The sequence below is a fragment of the Salvelinus fontinalis genome, chromosome 26, assembly GCF_029448725.1.
Source record: "Salvelinus fontinalis isolate EN_2023a chromosome 26, ASM2944872v1, whole genome shotgun sequence".
Lineage (NCBI taxonomy): Eukaryota > Metazoa > Chordata > Actinopteri > Salmoniformes > Salmonidae > Salvelinus > Salvelinus fontinalis.
In genome coordinates this window covers 14,990,065-15,007,688 of record NC_074690.1, presented here as the reverse complement: position 1 = coordinate 15,007,688, position 17,624 = coordinate 14,990,065, and the positions used below count along the sequence as shown (strand labels likewise).

Below are 17,624 nucleotides of genomic sequence, written 5' to 3'. Positions count from 1 at the left end.
ATCTAACTCATCTAGCTCATCTAAGGACAGATTTCCACCGGTCTTTATTTATTTATTTTTTTAACATTATTTTACCAGGTAAGTTGACTGAGAACACGTTCTCATTTACAGCAATGACCTGGGGAATAGTTACAGGGGAGAGGAGGGGGATGAATGAGACAATTGTAAGCTGGGGATGATCAGGTGACCATGATGGTATGAGGGACAGCTTGGCCGGGACCACCACAACCAATGTCCATTGGTTGTGGAGGTCGTGTTTCTTGGCCCAAGAAAGTCTCTTCTTCTTATTGATGTCCTTTAGTAGTAGTTTCGTCTTTTACCAAATACGACTATCTTCTGTATACCACCCCTACCTTGTCACAACTGATTGGCTCAAATGCATTAAGAAGGAAAGAAATTCCACAAATGAACTTTTAACAAGGCACACCTGTTAATTGAAATGCATTCCAGGTGACTACCTCGTGAAGCTAGTTGAGAGAATGCCAAGAGTGTGCAAAGCTGTCATCAAGGCAAAGGGTGGCTACCTTGAAGAATCTCAAATATCAAATATATGTTGATGTTTAGCACTTTTTTTGGTTACTACATGATTCCATATGTGTTATTTCATAGTTTTGATGTCTTCACTATTATTCTACATAGTAGAAAATAAAACCCTTAAAGCCAGACTACAGAAGGAGTAGGTGCGTCCAAACTTTTGACAGGTACTGTATTTTGAATGCTTTACAATCTTTCATTGTTCTTGGTGACTCTAAGATGGGGCTCATTGCATCTCTAACCATATGATGATTTCATAACAGGGGGACCAGGCCCGTACGGAGGTGTGGGTTACAAGGGGTCAAAAGGAGACACTGGGGACCCAGGACCGAGCGGTCCTCCAGGGCCAATAGAATGTAGAGAGAAAGGAGCTGTTGGACCACCGGGAGCCTCAGGACCACCAGGAGTCAGGGGCCCATCGGGTGAGGATCTAAAATAGCCACCACATGGTACAGTTCTTTTCAGGTTTGATCTGTTTGACACACCGCTAAAATCAGGGCCCATATTTGGAATCAATTAGGTTTTGGAACTTTCCCCAGAACACGTCATCTTTCCATGGTCATTTTAACAGTCACACTTTAAAGGGAACTATAAATTATAAAAGATTAATATGGCATCGATAAAGTATTCATAAGCACTACATAAATATAAAATTCTCACTGCACAGCGTTTCCCACGGTACAATATGCTCTGAACAGTCCTCCACCTCACATTTAGTTAAAAAGACATGTACTACTTTCAGTCATTTAGTGGTGTGTCTTGTTAGGTTTCAGTGGTGATAAAGGACATAAGGGTGCGATGGGTCCTCCTGGACGTGGAGTGAAGGGACCAGCAGGGATCCCTGGGCCTCCAGGTCCCCCGGGCCCCGTTGGTGCCAAGGGTTTCAGTGGGTCACCAGGTCACCCAGGCTTCCCTGGTGTAACAGGGACCAAAGGTGAGCCAGGTCCCATTATTATTATTAATATCAATATTTTAATATTTTTTACATTTTTTTAATCAATATTATTAATATCAATATTATTATTATTATTATTAGCATTTTTATCACTATTAATTCAAATTTTGATGATGATGGTTATAATTATCATCTGAACATACCACAGCAACAGGCAATGTTGAATAATATGCTGGTTACTTTTACTATTGTATTACATATTTAATAAACGGAAGCTATTTTTGTTTCCAGCTTGTCTCGGCACACACGCAAGCAAATCCACCCGGTTGACTAAAATACAGTGCCTTCGGAAAGTATTCAGACCCACTGGCTTTTTCCACTCTGTAACGGTTTTCCTCTTCCTCTTCATCAGAAGAGGAGGAGCAGGGATTGAACCAAAATGCAGCGGATTGTGAAGACATAATTTATTAAAGAAAACACGAAAACACGAAAACGAAATACACTTGACTAAACAAAATAACAAACGGTGTAGACAGATCTGGACGACGGACTCACATAACACACGAGAACGCACGAACAGGGAAAATAGCCTACACATAAATGACGAATAAACAAACAAACCGAAACAGTCCCGTATGGTGCGACAAACACTGACACAGGAGACAACCACCCACAACGAACACTGTGAGACAACCTACCTAAATATGACTCTTAATTAGAGGAACGCCAAACACCTGCCTCTAATTAAGAGCCAAACCAGGCAACCCATAAACCAACATAGAAACAGAAAACATAGAATGCCCACCCAAACTCACATCCTGACCAACTAAACATACAACAAACTAACAGAAATAGGTCAGGAACGTGACATAACCCCCCCCATAAGGTGCGAACTCCGGGCGCACCAGCACAAAGTCTAGGGGAGGGTCTGGGTGGGCATCTGACCACGGTGGTGGCTCAGGCTCCGGGCGAGGTCCCCACCCCACCATAGTCAATCCCAGCTTCCATTTCCCCCTATGAATGCCCACCCTCATCTTACCCCTACTAAATCCTTTTGGTAACATCGACACCAGGGGCAGCACCGTGACAGAGGGATAGCTCAGGACAGAGGGATAGCTCAGGACAGAGGGATAGATCAGGATAATGAGGTAACTCAGGATAGAAAGGTAGCTCAGGATAGAGGGGCAACTCTGGACTGAAAGGCAGCTCCGGACAGAGAGACAGCTCTGGACTGAGGGGCAGTTCTGAATAAATAGCCGCTCTGGGCTAAGGGACAGCTCATGACTGGCTGACGGCTCTGGACGCTCATGGCTGGCTAACGGCTCTGGACGCTCATGGCTGGCTGACGGCTCTGGACGCTCATGGCTGGCTGACGGCTCTGGACGCTCATGGCTGGCTGACGGCTCTGGACGCTCATGGCTGGCTGACGGCTCTGGACGCTCATGGCTGGCTGACGGCTCTGGACGCTCATGGCTGGCTGAAGGCTCTGGACGCTCATGGCTGGCTGACGGCTCTGGACGCTCATGGCTCACTGACGGCTCTGGCAGATCCTGTCTGGTTGGCGGCTCTGGCAGATCCTGTCTGGTTGGCGGCTCTGGCAGATCCTGTCTGGTTGGCGGCTCTGGCAGATCCTGTCTGGTTGGCGGCTCTGGCAGATCCTGTCTGGTTGGCGGCTCTGGCAGATCCTGTCTGGTTGGCGGCTCTGGCAGATCCTGTCTGGTTGGCGGCTCTGGCAGATCCTGACTGACGACTGGCTCTAGCGGCTCCTGACTGACTATCGGCTCTGACGGCTCGGGACAGACGGGCGGCTCTAATGGCTCGGGACAGACGGATGGCTCAGACGGCGCTGGGGAGACGGATGGCTCAGACGGCGCTGGGGAGACGGATGGCTCAGACGGCGCTGGGGAGACGGATGGCTCAGATGACGCTGCGGAGACGGATGGCTCAGACTGCTCCTGTCTGGCGGAAGGCTCTGGCTGCTCCTGTCTGGCGGAAGGCTCTGTAGGCTCATGGCAGACGGGCAGCTTTGCAGGCTCATGGCAGACAGGCAGTTCATGCGCCGTTGGGCAGACGGCAGACTCTGGCCGGCTGAGACGCACTGTAGGCTTGGTGCGTGGTGCCGGAACTGGAGGCACCTGACTGAGGACACGCACTTCAAGCCTAGTGCGGGGAGCAGGGACAGGGCACACTGACCTCTCGACGCGCACTATATGCCTGGTGCGTGGTATCGGACTGAGGGAACGCACCTCAGGACGAGTGCGGGGAGAAACAACAGTGTGCACAGGACTTAGGAGACGCACATGTGGCTTAGTGCGCGGTGCCGGAACTGGAGGCACTGGGCTGGAGACACGCACCATAGGGAGAGTGCGTGGAGGAGGAACAGGGCTCTGAAAACGCACTGGAAGCCTGGTGCGTAGTGTAGGCACTGGTGGTACTGGGCTGGGGCGGGGAGGTAGTGCCGGAAATACCGGACCGTGAAGGCGTACTGGCTCCCTTGAGCACCGAGCCTGCCCAACCTTACCTGGTTGAATGCTCCCCGTCACCCGACCAGTGCGGGGAGGTGGAATAACCCGCACCGGGCTATGTAGGCGAACCGGGGACACCATGCGTAAGGCTGGTGCCATGTACGCAGGCCCGAGGAGACGCACTGGAGACCAGACGCGTTGAGCCGGCCTCATGACACCTGGCTCAATGCCCAATCTAGCCCTACCAGTGCGGGGAGGTGAAATAACCCGCACTGGGCTATGCACTCGTACAGGAGACACCGTGCGCTCTACTGCGTAACACAGCGTCTGCCCGTACTCCCGCTCTCCACGGTAAGCCTGGGAAGTGGGCTCAGGTCTCCTACCTGCCCTCGGCCCACTACCTCTTAGCCCCCCCCCCCCAAGAAATTTTTGGGTGGTACTCACGGGCTTTTCGGGCTTCCGTGCAAGACGCTTCCCCTCATAACACCGGTTTTGGGCTTGATTCTCCGGTCTCCAGCCTTGCTTCCTTGCTGCCTCCTCATATCTCCGCCTCTCTGCTTTCGCTGCCTCCAGCTCAGTTTTGGGGCGGCGATATTCCCCTGGTTGAGCCCAAGGACCTTTTCCATCCAGTTCATCCTCCCAAGTCCAGTAGTCCTGTGTATATTCCTGCTCGAACTCACGCCGCTTGGTTCTGGAGATTTGGTGGGTGGTTCTGTAACGGTTTTCCTCTTCCTCTTCATCAGAAGAGGAGGAGCAGGGATTGAACCAAAATGCAGCGGATTGTGAAGACATAATTTATTAAAGAAAACACGAAAACACGAAAACGAAATACACTTGACTAAACAAAATAACAAACGGTGTAGACAGATCTGGACAACGGACTCACATAACACACGAGAACGCACGAACAGGGAAAATAGCCTACACATAAATGATGAATGAACAAACAAACCGAAACAGTCCCGTATGGTGCGACAAACACTGACACAGGAGACAACCACCCACAACGAACACTGTGAGACAACCTACCTAAATATGACTCTTAATTAGAGGAACGCCAAACACCTGCCTCTAATTAAGAGCCATACCAGGCAACCCATAAACCAACATAGAAACAGAAAACATAGAATGCCCACCCAAACTCACGTCCTGACCAACTAAACATACAACAAACTAACAGAAATAGGTCAGGAACGTGACACACACTTTGATACGCTACAGCCTTATTCTAAAATTGATAAAATAGTTTTTTCCCCTCATCAATCAACACACAATACCCCATAATGACAAAGCAAAAACAGATGGGATTTTTTTGTTGCTAATTTATTTATTAAAAAAAAACTGAAATATAACATTTACATAACTATTCAGACCCTTACTCAGTTACTCAGTACTTTGTTGAAGTACCTTTGGCAGCGAATACAGATACGCTGCATCTGTATTTCTCCCATTCTTCTCTGCAGATCCTCTCAAGCTCTGTCAGGTTGGATGGGGAGCGTTGCTGCACAGCTATTTTCAGGTCGGGCTCTGGCTGGGTCACTCAAGGACTTTCAGAGACTTGTCCCGAAGCCACTCCTGCGTTGTCCTGGCTGTGTGCTTAGGGCCGTTATCCTATTGGAAGGTGAACCTTCGCTCCAGCTTTCCCTCAGTCCTGACTAGTCTCCCAGTCCCTGCAGCTGAAAAACATCCCCACAGCATGGTGGTGGCAGCATCATGTCCTCGAGACGTGATGCTTGGCATTCAGGCCAAAGAGTTCAATCTTGGTTTCATCAGACCAGATAATCTTGTTTCTCGTGGTCTGCGAGTCTTTAGGTGCCTTTTGGCAAACTCCAAGCGGGCTGTCATGTGCCTTTTACTTAAGAATGGCTTCCGTCTGGCCACTTTACCATAAAGGCCTGATTGGTGGAGTGCTGCAGGGATGGTTGTCCTTCTGGAAGGTTCATCCCATCTCCACAGAGGAACTCTGGAACTCTGTCAGGTCACCTCCCTGACCAAGGCCCTTCTCCCCCGATTGCTCAGTTTGGCCGGGCGGCCAGCTCTATGAAGAGTCTTGGTGGTTCCAAACATCTTCCATTTAAGAATGATGGAGGCCACTGTGTTCTTGGCAATGGTGGAAAAAGTAACCAATTTTCATACTTGAGTAAAATAAAAGATACCTTTTGAGTCATTTTCTGAGTCATTTTCATTTAGAAAATGACTCAAGTAAAAGTGAAAGTCACCCAGTAAAATACTCCTTGAGTAAAAGTCTAAAAGTATTTGGTTTTAAATATACTTAAGTATCAAAAGTAAAAGTACAAGTACAAGTATACATCATTTCACTTTCATTATATTAAGCAAACCAAACAAAATTTACAGATAGCCTGGGGCACACTCCAACACTCAGACATCATTTACAAATGAAGCATGTATGTTTACTGAGTCTACCAGATCAGAGGCAGTAGGGATGACCAGGTTGTTCTCTGTTTAGTGAGTCAACCAGATCAGAGGCAGTAGGGATGACCAGGGATGTTATCTTGATGTGCGTGAATTGGACCATTTTCCTGTCCCGCTAAGCATTCAAAATGCAACAAGTACTTTTGGGTGTCAGTGAAAATGTATGGAGTAAAAAGTACATTATTTTCTTTAGGAATGTAGTGGAGTAAAAGTTGTAAAAAATATAAATAGTAAAGTACAGATAAGCCCCAAAAACACTTAAGTAGTACTTTAAAGTATGTTTACTTAAGTACTTTACACCACTGGTTCAATGCGGCAGAATGTTTTTCGTATCCTTCCCCAGATCTGTGCCTCGACACAATCCTGTCTCAGACCTCTACGGACAATTCCTTCGACCTCATGGCATGGTTTTTGCTCTGACATGCACTTTCAACTGTGGGAGCTTATATAGACAGGTGTGTGCCTTTCCAAATCATGTCCAATCAATTGAATTTACCACAGGTGGACTCCAATGAAGTTGTAGAAACATCTCAAGGATGATCAATGGAAACAGGATGCACCTGAGCTCAACAGTCTTTTAGCAAAAGGTCTCAATACTTATGTATATAAGGTATTTGTGTTTTTTGAAAAGATTTGAAAAGATTTGCCCAAATTTCTAACAAACTTTTTTCACTTTGTCATTATGAGGTATTGCGATATCATTATGAGGTATTGTGATGTCATTATGGGGTATTGTGATGTCATTATGGGGTATTGTGATGTCATTATGGGGTATTGTGATGTCAGTATGGGGTATTGTGATGTCATTATGAGGTATTGTAATGTCATTATGGGGTATTGTGTGTAGATTGTTTAGGCTTTGTATTTATTTAATTCATTTTAGAATAAGGCTGTAACGTAACAAAATGTGGAAAAAGTCAACGGTCTGAATACTTTCCAAAGGCACTGTAGTGTTATGACATTTACGTGATTCTCTGTTCGAACAAAGATTTCATTTGAATTGGGATAAGGATATATAAATATGGATGCCATGTTTTGGGTATCGCCTGCCTCAAAATAGATAGCTTGCAAAATAGACATCCACAACCCTGGTATCCCATTTGGAGTACAACATATACCAGGACCGTGTTCATTAGGCACCAATAAGAAACACAAATTGTTTTTCCATTGCAAAATATTTTAAAACATTTTCATGTGGTGCCCTAATGAACATGACCCAGCCAATGGACTATCTAACTCTTCCCAATGATGTCATCTTTCCCAGGGCCCAGGGGATATCCTGGTAGAGATGGATCGGCTGTTCCTGGTACACCGGGTCGGCCTGGAAACCCAGGATCCCGAGGGAGGCAAGGGGAAAGGGGTTTTACAGGACGTGACGGTCAGGATGGAGACCAGGGGTACAAAGGTGCCAAAGGTACAAAGTGAATATACTGTACATTATAATGTATGCACTTTGCAGCATCCATAGAATAAAATAGATACACAGTATTGTGTTTATCTATTGTTTACAGTATCCTATCTATCTTCATGACTATGTGCATGATTTCCTCTCTGTGCATACTTTACACAACATTACATTTTCAGTGTGCTGTCCCTCATCATAGACTGTTTCTGCATGGAACGCCATATCACCCGTTGTTGTTGCATTCGCAGTATTATATATGTTGTACTTATATGTACACATAGTGTAGTATATTATATTGTTCAGTATATTACATGTTGACAGTGTAGAATGTCCCCAGGTCATAGAGGTCCCCCCGGAAGTCCTGGACCAGTAGGAGTCATAACCATTAAAGGACAGAAGGGCTCTGAAGGACCACCAGGAGAAGACGGCTTCACTGGAGCCAGAGGTGAGAGAAACACAACAATACCCCCTCTGCACACTCTTAGATGTCCCCATAGGAGAACCCTTTGAAGAACCCGTTTTGGTTCCAAGTAGAACCCTTTTGAGTTCCATATAAGTTCTGCTTTGGTAATAGATGTTGGACTAGGGGTTTTATTTAGAAACTAAAATAAGAGGATGCAGGTGGTAGACGGCGGGACCGTATTTTAGCAGGTGGTAGACGGAGGGGCCGTATTTTAGCAGGTGGTAGACGGCGGGGCCGTATTTTAGCAGGTGGTAGACGGTGGGGCCGTATTTTAGCAGGTGGTAGACGGCGGGGCCGTATTTTAGCAGGTGGTAGACGGTGGGACCGTATTTTAGCAGGTGGTAGACGGCGGGGCCGTATTTTAGCAGGTTGTAGACGGCGGGGCCGTATTTTAGCAGGTGGTAGACGGTGGGACCATATTTTAGCAGGTGGTAGACGGCGGGGCCGTATTTTAGCAGGTGGTAGACGGCGGGATCGTATTTTAGCAGGTGGTAGACGGCGGGGCCGTATTTTAGCAGGTGGTAGACGGCGGGACCGTATTTTAGCAGGTGGTAGACGGCGGGGCCGTATTTTAGCAGGTGGTAGACGGTGGGGCCGTATTTTAGCAGGTGGTAGACGGCGGGGCCGTATTTTAGCAGGTGGTAGACGGTGGGGCCGTATTTTAGCAGGTGGTAGACGGCGGGGCCGTATTTTAGCAGGTGGTAGACGGCGGGACCGTATTTTAGCAGGTGGTAGACGGCGGGGCCGTATTTTAGCAGGTGGTAGACGGCGGGACCGTATTTTAGCAGGTGGTAGACGGCGGGACCGTATTTTAGCAGGTGGTAGACGGCGGGGCCGTATTTTAGCAGGTGGTAGACTGCGGGACCGTATTTTAGCAGGTGGTAGACGGCGGGACCGTATTTTAGCAGGTGGTAGACGGCGGGACCGTATTTTAGCAGGTGGTGGACGGCGGGACCGTATTTTAGCAGGTGGTAGACGGCGGGACCGTATTTTAGCAGGTGGTAGACACTGGGACCGTATTTTAGCAGGTAGTATACGGTGGGACCGTATTTTAGCAGGTGGTAGACGGTGGGGCCGTATTTTAGCAGGTGGTAGACGGCGGGGCCGTATTTTAGCAGGTGGTAGACGGCGGGGCCGTATTTTAGCAGGTGGTAGACGGTGGGACCATATTTTAGCAGGTGGTAGACGGTGGGGCCGTATTTTAGCAGGTGGAAGACAGTGAGACTATTTTAGCAGGTGGTAGACGGCGGGGCCGTATTTTAGCAGGTGGTAGACGGCGGGGCCGTGTTTTAGCAGGTAGTATACGGTGGGACCGTATTTTAGCAGGTGGTAGACGGTGGGGCCGTATTTTAGCAGGTGGTAGACGGCGGGGCCGTATTTTAGCAGGTGGTAGACGGCGGGACCGTATTTTAGCAGGTGGTAGACGGTGGGACCATATTTTAGCAGGTGGTAGACGGTGGGGCCGTATTTTAGCAGGTGGAAGACAGTGAGACTATTTTAGCAGGTGGTAGACGGCGGGGCCGTATTTTAGCAGGTGGTAGACGGCGGGGCCATATTTTAGCAGGTGGTAGACGGTGAGACTGTATTATAGATTCTCTGATAATACATGGATAAACAATGCACTGTTCTTTCTTCTCAGGTTCCAAGGGCTCAAGTGGGTCACCAGGTAAACCAGGGGGGAATGGACAGGTTGGTCCCCCTGGATATGAGAAAGGGTTCCCAGGACAACCTGGCAGACCTGGTCTCCCCGGACCCCCCGGACCTCGAGGAGCTAAAGGCTTGAGTGGTATAGTTGGTTTCCCTGGACCAGTCGGTGATAAGGTACTTAATTACTGATACTCATCACTACATCTTAGATGTTCTTTGTTTACCTCATTCAACCAGTAACATGGTTTCTTCCTAAGTTTTGGCCTTTCTAGGGAGTTTTTCCTAGCCACCGTGCTTCTACACCTGCATTGCTTGCTGTTTGGGGTTTTAGGCTGGGTTTCTGTACAGCACTTCGAGATATTAGGTGATGTACGAAGGGCTATATAAAATAAACTTGATTTCATTTAACATTTTTGTAAAAATTATGAATTATGAATGGATGGTTTCCAGACTATTATGAATGTTTTCCAGACAAATGAATGCTACTCAAGATTGATAAATGAGGTGCAGTATGTCTGTATGTAATTAAATTGAGAATATATTCCTTCCCAAGTTAGTGGTCTTGGAAGTAATGTAAGAACAGATGTCTTTGTTAAGACACAGGATGTGTGAGTATTTTGGTGTGTGGGTGTTACTGTGTGTTGCTATGCCAGTGTGTGTTACTGTATGTTGCTATGCCAGTGGGTGTTACTGTGTGTTGCTATGCCAGTGACTGTTGGTTTGTCCCCCTTGCAGGGGGACCCTGGGCACACGGGACCTCCTGGGAACCCAGGCCTTCCAGGAGTGACAGGCTTAAAAGGTGAGTAGAGAGACAACAGAAAATACACACAAACGTGATAGGGACAGGAGGAGAGGAAGGGGAAGCCATAAAGGGACAGGAGGAGAGGAAGGGGAAGTCATAAAGGGACAGGAGGAGAGGAAGGGGAGGTTATAAAGGGACAGGAAGAGAGGAAGGGGAGGTCATAAAGGGACAGGAAGAGAGGAAGGGGAGGTCATAAAGGGACAGGAAGAGAGGAAGGGGAGATCATAAAGGGACAGGAAGAGAGGAAGGGGAGGTCATAAAGGGGCAGGAAGAGAGGAAGGGGAGGTCATAAAGGGGCAGGAAGAGAGGAAGGGGAGGTCATAAAGGGACAGGAAGAGAGGAAGGGGAGGTCATAAAGGGACAGGAAGAGAGGAAGGGGAGGTCATAAAGGGACAGGAAGAGAGGAAGGGGAGGTCATAAAGGGACAGGAAGAGAGGAAGGGGAGGTCATAAAGGAACAGGAAGCGAGGAAGGGGAGGTCATAAAGGGACAGGAAGAGAGGAAGTGGAGGTCATGGGGACAGGAAGAGAGGAAGGGGAGGTCATAAAGGGACAGGAAGAGAGGAAGGGGAGGTCATAAAGGGACAGGAAGAGAGGAAGGGGAGGTCATAAAGGGACAGGAAGAGAGGAAGGGGAGGTCATAAAGGGACAGGAAGAGAGGAAGAGGAGGTCATAAAGGGAGAGGAAGAGAGGAAGGGGAGGTCATAAAGGGACAGGAAGAGAGGAAGGGGAGGTCATAAAGGGAGAGGAAGAGGGGAAGGGGAGGTCATGAAGGGACAGGAAGAGAGGAAGGGGAGGTCATAAAGGGACAGGAAGAGAGGAAGGGGAGGTCATAAAGGGACAAGAAGAGAGGAAGGGGAGGTCATAAAGGGACAGGAAGAGAGGATTCCAAAACGTGGGTTATTATCAGAGTGAAAGTGCTGTAATTACGACTGATATCTTCTCTGTATCCTGCCGTCATGAGCAACTGAAACTCAAACCCTGACCTTATTCTGCAGGTGACCCAGGAGACTCCATAGGGCAACCAGGACTACCTGGACCACCAGGTCCTCCAGGAGAAAGCAGAACCAAAGGTGATCACAATACAACGTCTACTTACAACATGGCGCCTTATTCCCCATACAGAGCTCTACACTCCTCTTGGCTAGAGCCAGAGTATCTGGGGCACTACATTTGGACACATTTCCAACTGAGTGAACAATCACAAACAACGCTATTACAGTTTTGAGATGATGACAACAGGATACAGGATGTTTAGGCCTCCCAGACCTACCAGACAAAAAAAGTAACTAAATTAAATACTCACTTCCAATGGGGATTCTGGCCCGTACAGTCTAGAAGTCACATCAGTGCACAGTACACTCTTAGAAAAACTATGCTATCTAGAACCTAAAAGGGTTCTTCGACTGTCCCCATAGGACAACCCTTTGAAGAACCATTTTTGGTTCTATGTAGAACCCTTTCCACGTAGGACCATAAAGTGTTCTACCTGGAACCAAAAAGGGTTCTCCTATGGGGACAGCCGAAGAACCCTTTTGGAACCCCTTTTTGTTCTAAGAGTGCAGCATGACAGAACTGTGTCCTATGTATGTATCATGACCATACCTCTCCTGTCTATTCATTTGTGTTTATGTTCTCCCATGATCCTGATCTTGGTACTGCTCTTATCCAGAGTGTGATGCTGAGTCATTAGAATAGGAGTAACTTCAGGTCACATATGATATTCAGAGATATGAACTGAATACGATATGGCTAGCTTGCCATACTTTACCTGCAAACAGAGGATAGCTGCAAAATGGCTTATGCTCAGGTGATGTCCCCAATGCATTAGGTGTTTTGGCGCTGCTCACTACACCTTCTGAAGGGTGCGCCGATCGGGTTGATCAGGCCCCATCTGAGCCAGGTGGCTTGCCAACTGCTCCTCCAGACATTACCATGCCCTCTCTGCCTCCTGCCTAGCTATGCAACAGATCTTCTAACGCTGTGCTCCCTTTACTCATAGAATCCTTAGTGTCCTTCTACTGGTAGACACTTGGCCTTCCATCCCTTGTCAGTGCATTCATCCACGAGTGTCTGGCACGTCAACAGCTTCCTTTCATACGCCACCTTAATGCTTTTCTCCCGTGGAGTCATTCGCATGGCCATTTAGATGTTGGTGCTCCTTGACCAGACTGGCAGGTCTGGTCTGAATGTTGTGCTGACAATGTCCTGGGGGAAGATGAGGTGCCTTCCCAGGTCAGCTCTTAACTCTTTCCAATCCGCTGCCGTTATTGTCAGTCAATTTACTGCTGTTGTTCCCAGTCAGTCAGTCAGTCAGTCAGTCAGTCAGTCAGTCAGTCTGCTGCTCTCAGTCAGTCAGTCAGTCAGTCAGTCAGTCAGTCAGCCAGGCTGCTGCTGCTGTTGCTCTCAGTCAGTCAGTCAGTCAGTCAGGCTGCTGCTGCTGTTGTTCCCAGTCAGTCAGTCAGTCAGTCAGTCTGCTGCTCTCAGTCAGTCAGTCAGTCAGTCTGCTGCTCTCAGTCAGTCAGTCAGGCTGCTGCTGTTGTTCTCAGTCAGTCAGTCAGTCAGTCAGTCAGTCAGTCAGTCTGCTGCTCTGTCAGTCAGTCAGTCAGTCAGCCAGGCTGCTGCTGCTGTTGTTCTCAGTCAGTCAGTCAGTCAGTCAGTCAGTCAGTCTACTGCTCTCAGTCAGTCAGTCAGGCTGCTGCTGTTGTTCTCAGTCAGTCAGTCAGTCAGTCAGTCAGTCTGCTGCTCTGTCAGTCAGTCAGTCCGTCAGTCAGGCTGCTGCTGCTGCTGTTCCCAGTCAGTCAGTCAGCCAGGCTGCTGCTGCTGCTGCTGTTGTTCCCAGTCAGTCAGGTAGTCAGGCAGGCTGCTGCTGTTGTTCTCAGTCAGTCAGTCAGTCAGTCAGTCAGCCAGGCTGCTGCTGCTGCTGCTGTTGTTCCCAGTCAGTCAGGTAGTCAGGCAGGCTGCTGCTGTTGTTCCCAGTCAGTCAGGTAGTCAGGCAGGCTGCTGCTGTTGTTCCCAGTCAGTCAGGTAGTCAGGCAGGCTGCTGCTGTTGTTCTCAGTCAGTCAGTCAGTCAGGCTGCTGCTGCTGTTGTTCTCAGTCAGTCAGTCAGTCAGGCTGCTGCTGCTGTTGTTCCCAGTCAGTCAGTCAGTCAGTCAGGCTGCTGCTCTCAGTCAGTCAGTCAGTCAGTCAGGCTGCTGCTGCTGTTGCTCCCAGTCAGTCAGTCAGTCAGTCAGTCCGTCAGTCAGGCTGCTACTGCTCTCAGTCAGTCAGTCAGTCAGTCAGTCAGGCTCCTGCTGTTTTCTGTATTTGCGTTCACTTCCAAAAAAGTTTGTGTTGAGGAGTGATTCACACTCCTAGAAGGTATGTGCAGGTGTGATTGGTACTAGGGTTGCAAAATTCCGGTATCTTTTCCAGAAATCCTTATTGGAGGATTACAGATTTCCTTCTTATTTCCTCCTGACTCTGGGAACCCCCCAACCGGAATTTCTGGGAAAGTGACTAGAAATGTGCAACCTTAATTGATCTTTGTCACCCTCTATAGATTCAAAGGGGGACCCAGGAGATCCAGGGGGCCCAGGACCCAGAGGATCACCAGGACAGCCTGGTGTCCACGGAGCCCGAGGCCCACTGGGTGGCCCAGGTAATGGACCTATAAAGTCCCTTTCTGTATGTCACTCATTTCATATTTTCTCCTTAGGAAAGGGTACAAAACATTTCATTTGTGTATATGTCCTTGTTTAGTGTCTACATATGTAAGCATTTTATATTCTAAAATTTGTGTGTGTGTGCAGGTTTCCCTGGTCCTTCAGGTCCGCCGGGTCGTCCAGGCTCCCCAGGGCCTCCCGGAGGAATTCTCGGAGGTCAAGGACCCAAGGGGAATCCTGGACTGCCCGGTCCTACAGGTACTAAGACCATACCTACAGTTGAAGTCAGAAGTTTACATGCTCCTTAACCAAATACATTTAAACTCAGTTTTTCACAATTCCTGACATTTAATCTTAATAAAAATCCCCTGTCTTAGGTCAGTTAGGATCACCACTTTATTTTAAGAATGTGAATTGTCAGAATAATAGTAGAGAGAATTATTTATTTCAGTTTTTATTTCTTTCATCACATTCCCAGTAGGTCAGAAGTTTACATACACTCAATTAGTATTTGGTAGCATTGCCTTTAAATTGTTTAACTTGGGTTAAACGTTTCAGGTAGCCTTCCACAAGCAGTTGGGTGAATTTTGTCCCATTCCTCCTGACAGAGCTGGTTTAACTGAGTCAGGCTTGTAGGTCTCCTTGCTCGCACACGCTTTGTCAGTTCTGCCCACACATTTTCTATAGGATGAGGTCAGGGCTTTGTGATGGCCACTCCAATACCTTGACTTTGTTGTCCTTAAGCCATTTTCCACAACTTTGGAAGAATGCTTGGGGTCATTGTCCATTTGGAAGACCCATTTGTGACCAAGCTTTAACTTCCTGACTGATGTCTTGAGATGTTGCTTCAATATATCCACATAATTTTCCTCCTTCATGATGTTATCTATTTTGAAGTGCACCAGTCCCTCCTGTAGCAAAGCACCCTCACAACATGATGCTGCCACCCCCGTGCTTCACGGTCGGGATGGTGTTCTTCGGCTTGCAAGCCTCCCCCTTTTTCCTCCAAACATAATGATGGTTATTATGGCCAAACAGTTCTATTTTTGTTTCATCAGATGAGAGGACATTTCTCCAAAAAGTACTATCTTTGTCCCCATGTGCAGTTGCAAACCTTAGTCTGGCCTAGTGACAGGCCCTAGACGTTTTGAGGCCCTAAGATTTGGTTGGGGGGCCCCCTCACCTCGGTCAAAACATTTTAAGTTTCCCCCCTCTTGGCAACGAAAAAAAATTAAATGCTATTTCAAAGTTAATTTCCTGCAATTCTACACATTTTGCCATGCATAGAGAAAATGTTGCTGTTTTTAAATACACATTTTCTGCAATTCTACACATTTTACCATGGGGCGGAAAGAAATCTTGTAGTTTGAAAACGAATTTCCTGAAATTCTACATGTTGCCATGACTTAAATCCATGTTCATACAATATCTGGGTGAGAGTAACTTACACAGTCAATGGGGGCCCCCTGGAGGTCAGGGCCCCGTGCCCTGGGTGCCCGGTCGGTAATTCGGTAACTCTCTCTCCTCTGCTCTCATCCTTCTAGACCTATCGGCTGCCTTTGATACTGTGAACCATCAGATCCTCCTCTCCACCCTCTCCGAGCTGGGCATCTCCGGCGCGGCCCACGCTTGGATTGCGTCCTACCTGACAGGTCGCTCCTACCAGGTGGCGTGGCGAGAATCTGTCTCCGCACCACGTGCTCTCACCACTGGTGTCCCCCAGGGCTCTGTTCTAGGCCCTCTCCTATTCTCGCTATACACCAAGTCACTTGGCTCTGTCATATCCTCACATGGTCTCTCCTATCATTGCTATGCAGACGACACACAATTAATCTTCTCCTTTCCCCCCTCTGATAACCAGGTGGTGAATCGCATCTCTGCATGTCTGGCAGACATATCAGTGTGGATGACGGATCACCACCTCAAGCTGAACCTCGGCAAGACGGAGATGCTCTTCCTCCCGGGGAAGGACTGCCCGTTCCATGATCTCGCCATCACGGTTGACAACTCCATTGTGTCCTCCTCCCAGAGTGCTAAGAACCTTGGCGTGATCCTGGACAACACCCTGTCGTTCTCAACTAACATCAAGGCGGTGACCCGTTCCTGTAGGTTCATGCTCTACAACATTCGCAGAGTACGACCCTGCCTCACGCAGGAAGCGGCGCAGGTCCTAATCCAGGCACTTGTCATCTCCCGTCTGGATTACTGCAACTCGCTGTTGGCTGGGCTCCCTGCCTGTGCCATTAAACCCCTACAACTCATCCAGAACGCCGCAGCCCGTCTGGTGTTCAACTTTCCCAAGTTCTCTCACGTCACCCCGCTCCTCCGCTCTCTCCACTGGCTTCCAGTTGAAGCTCGCATCCGCTACAAGACCATGGTGCTTGCCTACGGAGCTGTGAGGGGAACGGCACCTCCGTACCTTCAGGCTCTGATCAGGCCCTACACCCAAACAAGGGCACTGCGTTCATCCACCTCTGGCCTGCTCGCCTCCCTACCTCTGAGGAAGTACAGTTCCCGCTCAGCCCAGTCAAAACTGTTCGCTGCTCTGGCACCCCAATGGTGGAACAAACTCCCTCACGACGCCAGGTCAGCGGAGTCAATCACCACCTTCCGGAGACACCTGAAACCCCACCTCTTTAAGGAATACCTAGGATAGGATAAAGTAATTCTTCTAACCCCCCCTTAAAAGAGTTAGATGCACTATTGTAAAGTGGTTGTTCCACTGGATATCATAAGGTGAATGCACCAATTTGTAAGTCGCTCTGGATAAGAGCGTCTGCTAAATGACTTAAATGTAAATGTAATGTAAATGTAATTCAGTCATGATTACTACAAGGTTTAGATAGCTGTCTGGACTCATTTACCTAGCAATCAAAAACATTTAGCTGACATGGTATACATGGATACTGTACATGGGTGCAGTTGACCCGGGCATGATTTTGATGTATATGGGATTGACTTGATGTGAATTTCTCCACAGGTTTCCCAGGACCCCCAGGTTTGCATGGTCTGAACGGGCTACAAGGCCAGAAAGGAGAGAAGGGAGCAAGAGGTGAGATTACAAACACTTCAATCAATAAATAACTGTCTCTGAATAGAAATCTAAATCCAGGTAAAGTATGTTACTAATAGAAGCAGGTACCAGTAGTCCTTATGTGTCACATCTCACTCTCTCAGGACCAGATGTGTTGGGCCCACGAGGGCCATCTGGGTTCCCCGGAGTCAAAGGTCACACAGGCTCCCAGGGACCCCCGGGAGCTTCTTACCCCGGACCTAAAGGCCTAAGGGGCCCTCCAGGCTACCAAGGTAATGTTTGTATCAGTCAGTAAAGATAGTA

General features: G+C 48.2%; 1 protein-coding gene across 1 annotated transcript in view; it reads left to right on the top strand.

Moving 5' to 3' along the window:
- Positions 1 to 17,624, top strand: part of LOC129824580 (collagen alpha-4(IV) chain-like) — a 76,268-nt gene that overhangs the window by 50,976 nt on the left and 7,668 nt on the right. Inside the window, exons 29-39 of the mRNA XM_055884272.1 lie at positions 798 to 956; positions 1,301 to 1,468; positions 7,592 to 7,741; positions 8,070 to 8,177; positions 9,835 to 10,016; positions 10,578 to 10,641; positions 11,641 to 11,715; positions 14,185 to 14,283; positions 14,435 to 14,545; positions 17,268 to 17,339; positions 17,465 to 17,593. Of these exons, the coding sequence (XP_055740247.1) occupies positions 798 to 956; positions 1,301 to 1,468; positions 7,592 to 7,741; positions 8,070 to 8,177; positions 9,835 to 10,016; positions 10,578 to 10,641; positions 11,641 to 11,715; positions 14,185 to 14,283; positions 14,435 to 14,545; positions 17,268 to 17,339; positions 17,465 to 17,593 (1,317 nt within the window). The remainder of the gene's footprint in view (positions 1 to 797; positions 957 to 1,300; positions 1,469 to 7,591; positions 7,742 to 8,069; positions 8,178 to 9,834; positions 10,017 to 10,577; positions 10,642 to 11,640; positions 11,716 to 14,184; positions 14,284 to 14,434; positions 14,546 to 17,267; positions 17,340 to 17,464; positions 17,594 to 17,624) is intronic.